The sequence below is a fragment of the Haliotis rubra genome, unplaced genomic scaffold (assembly GCF_003918875.1).
Source record: "Haliotis rubra isolate DU_JTF1 unplaced genomic scaffold, ASM391887v1 Scf328, whole genome shotgun sequence".
Taxonomy (NCBI): domain Eukaryota; kingdom Metazoa; phylum Mollusca; class Gastropoda; order Lepetellida; family Haliotidae; genus Haliotis; species Haliotis rubra.
Window position 1 is genome coordinate 489,010 of NW_025767000.1, and position 7,349 is coordinate 496,358.

At 40.5% G+C, this 7,349-nt stretch overlaps 1 protein-coding gene across 1 annotated transcript; it reads right to left on the reverse strand.

Annotated features, from left to right (window-relative positions):
- Positions 1-2,233, reverse strand: LOC124284018. The gene is made up of 3 exons (XM_046720055.1): positions 2,139-2,233; positions 1,925-2,022; positions 1-1,193 (listed from the first exon to the last, which is right to left on the reverse strand). The coding sequence occupies exons 2-3, from the start codon at positions 2,010-2,012 to the stop codon at positions 625-627; spliced, it is 657 nt and encodes a 218-aa protein (XP_046576011.1). The 5' UTR covers positions 2,013-2,022; positions 2,139-2,233; the 3' UTR covers positions 1-624.
- Between the last annotated feature and the right edge of the window lie 5,116 nt (positions 2,234-7,349).

Consider the following 7,349-nt stretch of genomic DNA (forward strand, 5'->3'; position numbering starts at 1 on the left):
GAAAATCTCTGTCACGAATGTGATTTCAGAGAATGGGTTTTTATTTTAGGACGCACGGCCCTACATGTATTTATAAATATTGAGTTGTTGTTTCTATATCCGCCTCGTTTATCCAGCGTGTTATGTATCAATTTAATTGTGATATATCATCATAGTAAGATAACAAGGCCACAGTAATCGCCTGCTATAGACGATCAAACTATAGACGATCAAACCCTGCTACAGACGATCAAACCCTGCTATAGACGATCAAATTCACTCCGGATCTGTTACTGTTCTTGATGAATGCCTTTTCTTGGAATGTGTAACTACTTTCTCAAAATAGTCATTAAAAACCCTGGCTGTTAACTTGTGCTCATGTTTACGAAACAAATGAAAGCATTTCAACATGTCATATAAGGACATATCAGCCTAGGTTTTGAAGAAAGCCAGACATGAAGGTAGAGATGTAGCCATGGTGATCATAGGCCAAGGATTGTGGATAATCTCAAATTCGTACTGTCCATCAGCGGATCCTGCCATGAAAAGGGACACAACGCTGGTCGCGAACAATCAACGCAGAAGTGGTTCTTAAGGTCTTATAATGATTTATATTTGATTTATAAAATAATATTGAAAGATACATCAGGATTTCATTCTTCTGAAACGTTTGATCAAACGACCAAAAAGCGAGTTCGAACTTTTGTTGTTGTGTTCAGCTAAATGGGTTGAGCGTGATATTGCGTCTTCGGGTAAGGTTAGATTACGTTGAGAGAGTCCTTTTCCATGATGTAACACACTGTTTAATTGGCACAGCTGATCCAAGCACGTGGTCTGTGCGACCCCTGTCCTCTGAACAGGTGCATCACCTTTAACATCTCCTGGATGTACAGGAGGTCCCTTCCCTTTCAGCATGTCCACCTCCATCATCAAGCGAGCCACCTGCTCCCTCAGGGAGACTCTTAGGTCCGAGAGTTCTTGGATTTGTATCATGAGAGTTTTGTTCTTTAGGTGAAGAGACGAGGCACGGAGTCCAGTATCGAGGCAGTCAATGCGGAGACTGTCCACCTCGTACAGGGCCGTCATCATCTGCTTGTACAGCTCAAACTGCTCAGCTTGTGTTTTCTCTTCACAACAGGCCAACTGAGACGGTGGCTTAGGGTGGATTGGCGTTGGTTTGATTGTGACAGACGGCGGGACCGAATTATGGAATTCTGAAAAAAATATGCAATGTCATTTGGATATAAAAACATCAATAAAGTCTGAAGTGAGAACTGTTTAGGAAAGTTTGTATGCTGCAAGAGAAAACACTTTCAGTAATGTTTATATGAGGGAAATACTTGAGATCAGTGCCTAGATTAGATTTGGAGAACTCACAGAGTCTTAAAGATTGAATTACCTATGGTGAGTTATCCGAGACATTGCAAGGTATGAAAGGCAATGAAAATAATTAATCCACAACATAAACAACACTGCATCCAGTATTTGTACATTCTGTTCTTCGGAAGGGGAACTTTAATCTACTAGTATATATTTGGGTTTTTTCTCTCACAAAATGTTTTTAGAACAACTGCGTTCAATGACCAATGCGTTTCAATCTGAAACTGTCTGTTCAACTTGTTATGTTCGCTGTAATAGTGATAATGTGACAGAACGAGTGACTATCGAGTGCCATTGTGAATGAAGAAAAAATGAATGTCCTCCTCTGTTATGAAAAAATCGAAAGTATCATTAAGTGAATAAATATTGTTCCATTTTATCCGCCTCAGTCCAACAAAATCATGCTATTCATGATTAACTGTATTCTCTTTGACTGGCAATGATACACGGGGTCTTTGTGACCCCTGATCAATATATTTGGTTTCAGAATCAACTATGATCGTCAACAATTGTAACTTTGTGTTAGGTTTTAATACGTTTTAAAATTTTGATGATCGTTACATACCTATCGGTTCTGAAGAAGCAAAATATTCTGCTACCTCAGGATGGAACCCCTCACAATCGGAGTTCGACACAAGCCTGGCAGTCGACATCTCCGACTCGCTGCATGAATGAAAAGAACGATAAAATTGAGGGATATAGGATTAGAAGGGTGCAGATTACTTGACAATCCTCTACTCAGATAAAACAAAGCAATGTTATTATTTTGTATTTCATACCCTTGAAACGCCTGTCGACTGCCGAATACTTCAGTAAGGGTGTGAAACTTCAGAGACGGAATCCGTGTATTTTTCTGCTACAGCAAACTGATACAATAACGTGACGTCATACTAACTCCAAGTGACGTCATGGCAATTTGAGACATCGGGCGTTTCCTGGCCTTTTTTTTTCATTCGGTTTTCTCTGTACAGCGATGTTCCGTAGCAACAAATAGCTAATCATCATGATTTGTGCCAGGAGAAAATGTATAAGCTATCAATGTACATATTTCTGTACAGAATAATGTCCTAACGGGACATCTTTCTCTCTTATCACGCCGAAGACCCGGGTTCGACTCCCCACATGGGTACAATGTGTGAAGCACATTTCTGGTGTCCCCCGCCGTGATGTTGCTGGAATATTGCTAAAAGTGGCGTAAAACCAAACTCAGTCAGTCTTTCTCTCTTAATTCATTTGCTTTTCTTAAAATTCAAATTGATTTACTATTCTATGCGCAAAATTATTCCTTTCTGTGTCAGCAGAACTACATGTACTTAAAATATCATACTATAAGCTGAAAGCGGAAGCAGTAATTACAGATTGTATTCTGCTGATAAAAATGTCAGGTGCAAGTATTTGGCTCTAGTCAAAGGTAGGTAACTCTTACGTGCATTGTGAACACGATGCGATAATTAATTCCGACCGAACGATTAAAGGCTTTAAGAGTCGCTTAGATCAATACTTTTCTATACTGACACGCAAATTATGGCTGTGTGCGTGAGTGAGTGAGTTTAGATTTACGCCGTTTTTTGCAATGTTCCAGCTATATTGGAGGGCACCAGAAATGCGCTTCACACAGTAGTACCCATGTTGGGAATCGAACCCAGGTCTTCAGCTGACGAGCGAACTAGTTTCTGCAGACGGACCATTCTATGTCTCTCTCACGAAGAGCGCTCGAATTTCAAATTTGCCCATCAATATTATGCTTGATCAGGCAACACCAGTTCACGTGGTCGCGGCTTTCACTAAAGTGGTAAATATCTACTAACAGATAGTTTAGCTCCACGCCAAACTTTAGCTGACACGTCCTGATATAAATAGTGTTCAAAACATGCTCGATCATCCATTGTGTTACGTTTCTATTAAATCATGATCAAGCCCTTGGACCTAATCAGTAACATAGTTTCATTTTGTGTCCGGTTGGAAAATTAAACCCAATAAAAATTAATTTCGTTATAATGTGCGAGAGAAACGGGTATATGGTAACAGGAGATGGCGATGTCACTTCCCAGACGAAGCAATGATGACGGTCAAGGGTATTTTGGTGACTGAATGGAGATTTAGCAATATTTCAGCAACATCACGGCGGCTGAATGGAGATAACGTACTGAAATAGGGAGGATGTGTTGAAAACAGCATTTACGCTGCCCGCTGACAGGATTATTTAAGCCGGAAGGGTTTAACAGTATTGACTATACTGAGTTTCACTTTCAGTGTTGAAATACTGATGTCTGAAAACAAACATTTGAGATATAGTATGACCAGAAATTATTGAGAATTTTAGGAAAATGTTTAATTTGATTTCTAGTATAAACAACCTTGACCAGCTATAAAGTGCTTGGTTTCATTCAAGAGAGACAACTCTGTTAATCCTTTTTCATTTGTTTGTGAAGGGTTATCCACCTTTGTTTACTTGCTAGCAGACGACATTTTCAGTGATCATCAGTATGGATGATTTAGAGAAGAGGAAGTTGATTTCAGAGTATTATAACAAGGACATCAGATCAGCTAAATTGATTTCAAGTAGAACAGGCATCCCTTTGTCCACTATTTATTGGGTTTTTTTTAAATATTGCAAATGGGTGTTGCATTGAGCACCAGGGAGGCGCAGGTAGGCCCAGAAAATTGACTGTCGGTTACAGGAGGCGGCTTGGTATTCTTGTTTCTAAAAACAAACGGAGTTTAGAAAACTTAAGGCTGGATATGATTGAAAGAGGAACTGTGGCTGTCTGTATGGAGACAATTAGAACTGAGCTGCATGCAATGGGTTGGCAGAAAAGTCGAGGAATTCCATCACCGATCATGAAACCTGAACAAAAGGAGCGAAGGTTGAACTGGTGCTTACAGTATAGAAATTTTAACCGGGACAATGTGATTTTCTCAGATGAAAGTTCTGTGTGGCTGTTTCCTAATACATTGAATTCTGGACCAAACAAACTGTAAAACCTTTGTATCAGCGCCCAAAGTACAGTCCAAAATTTAACGTGTGGGGTGGCATATCTGTGTTATGGGCAACGCCCCTCTGTGTATTTGAAGGGAATATGAACAGTGAGCGGTATACAGATATTCTCGAGGGACATTTACTCATCTGCTCAAGTGTTCTATAGAAATTTTTGGATTTTCCAGCAGGACAACGACCCAAAACATCGTTCATAGCATTCACAGGCCTGGTTTCTGAACCAAAATATGACATTATTAGATTGGCCAAGCTATAGTCCTGACGTAAATCCAATAGAAAATGTTTGGGGACTTATGAAGGAAAGTGTCAATAAGAAAAATCTGACAAATATTGCTGAAATGAAAGAAGAGGTGGTCCGATATTGGGACAGCATGGACCACGACTTTCTAATTTCTTTGATCAGTGGTATGCCCCGGCGCATTGAAGCCTGCATTGCTGCCCATGGTGACTTGACAACATACTAACTGTTCAACTGTCTTTGAATCTGGAGTTATGTTCTGCTAATATTCACATTTTTGTAATACGTGAGTAATGAGTAAAAAAATAAATAAAATTACAATCTTTAAATTCTCAATAATTTCTGGTTGTACTGTACAAAATGTTATTTAATCAAGCATTGATTATATTCCCTGTTGGAAACATGAACTCGTATTACATACTGAAAGGCTGTTGTTCCCATTGGTATATCCAGAAAGTATGCCAAGTGTATTTCAGTGGGAAACTTCAAAAACGACGAATCTTGAAATTTGATCACAGTCGGAAAGATAATGAATACAAAAGTTGGCTGAAAAGTTCTTCAAGACTGTTGAATCATTTTTGTGGTCTTGAGTCTACAGGGTCCGCCGTAGATTGCGGAGGGTCGCAGCTCAATACCAAATGACATTAAAAGACAGTACTTGTTATTACGTGTCTAGTTATGAGATAGAAACAGACGCGCTGACCAGTTTCGAGTCAGTACCCACTGTCCGAATGTGGTATTCAATACTTTTCATATCAAACTTAGACATGGTATATCAGAGGCAAGGACAGTTAAAACGTCTTTAGTCTAAGTCTCGCCAAGGAAAGCGTCCACTTCCCTCGTCGACACATTTATTTTGAACACGATAAGAGGGTGTGTATATGAGTGCAAAAATGTTAAACGTAAGGTAAACCTCATTTCACTTCACCAAACAATTCACTCGGGTTTTCAGCTTCTTGTTAACGCACATGAAATTGTTGTTTAACGCCCTACATATAACAGTGTCGTATAAAGAACTGAGTCTGGTATTGATTGCCCATGACACACAATCAGGCGACCCAGGCTGACCATCGGATCCACTTTGATGGCTCAATACAAGTGAGTGAGTGAGTGAGTGAGTTTCATTTTACGCCGCAGCAATATTCCAGCTGTATGGCGGCAGTCGGTAAATAATCGAGTCTGGACCAGACAATCCAGTGATCAACAGCATGAGCATCTATCTACACAATTGGGAACCAATGACATGTGTCAACCAAGTCAGAGAGCCTGACCACCCGATCCGTTAGTCGGCTCTTAGGACAAGCATGGGTTACTGAAGATCAATTCTAACCAGTACCTGCAAGAACAAGTGATGCCCACACAATAGGACCAGAGCTGGACCTGTTCAGAATGTGCTCTCATATCTGGTGTATGGTAGTCACAATGTGCCAACAGCTCGATGTACCCACAGTCACAATGTGCCCCAAACTCCAGTGTAACACAATCACAATGTGCCCCACATCTCCAGTGTAAGTCACAATGTGCCCAAACTCCAGTGTAACAGTCAAAATGTGCCCAAACTCCAGTGTAACACAGTCACAATGTGCTCCAAACTCCAGTGTAACACAGCCATTATGTGCCCCAAAACACCAGTGTAACACAGTCATGATGTGCCCCAAACTCCAGTGTAACACAGTCACAATGTGCTCCAAACTCCAGTGTAACACAGCCATTATGTGCCCCAAAACACCAGTGTAACACAGTCAAAATGTGCCCAAACTCCAGTGTAACACAGTCACAATGTGCTCCAAACTCCAGTGTAACACAGCCATTATGTGCCCCAAAACACCAGTGTAACACAGTCACAATGAGCCCCAAACTCCAGTGTAACAGTCACAATGTGCCCACAATCTCCAGTGTACCACAGTCACAAAGTGTCCCACATCTCCAGTGTACCACAGTCACAAAGTGCCCACAATCTCCAGTGTACAACAGTATGGGGAAACTATCCATGCCATACATTTGTCTAAAATACTGTGTCTAGTCTTTACACTCTATTGCCAACAGAACCACAATCAATGCAACACACAACAAAATATATCAGCTCATATGATGACATTTATTTGAAGAATAATGGTGTTGATTTTTAATGCATACATGAATTATCTTGATAACAAAACAAAGTTGTGCAGTAGAAACTGGACAATGAACCAAAATCAAATGAATTTGATAAACATGATAATCAATCTCTGGGTCCCAGAAAAGTCAATAAAGCAATGTTGCAGCTGGCTCCAATACCTTCACAAAGATCTAAAACATTTGAAGTTGTTGCTTTGCTGTTGACTGACTGACTGACTGACTGAGTTTGGTTTTACGCCGCTTTTAGCAATATTCCAGCACTATCACGGCGGGGGACACCAGAAATGGGCTTCACTCATTGTACCCATGTGGGGATTCGAACCTGGGTCTTCGGCGTGACGAGCCAACGCTTTAACCACTAGACTACCCCACCGCCCCTGCTTTGCTGTTGAACAGCCCAGACCATGATGACTATGATGAAAATAGGCTTCATATATTGTACCCACATGAGGATTCAAACCTGGGCTGTAGCATGATGAGTGAATGCTTTAACCCCCTCGGCTACCCATTCACTCCCATTTTCAAGCTATCCATCAAAAGAAAATGCTGGATCAAAACATTAACACTAGAACTTAAATGTAACATATTTTGTAAAATCATGATTATAGTCTCAGTAATCAGGAAGCACAAACAAAA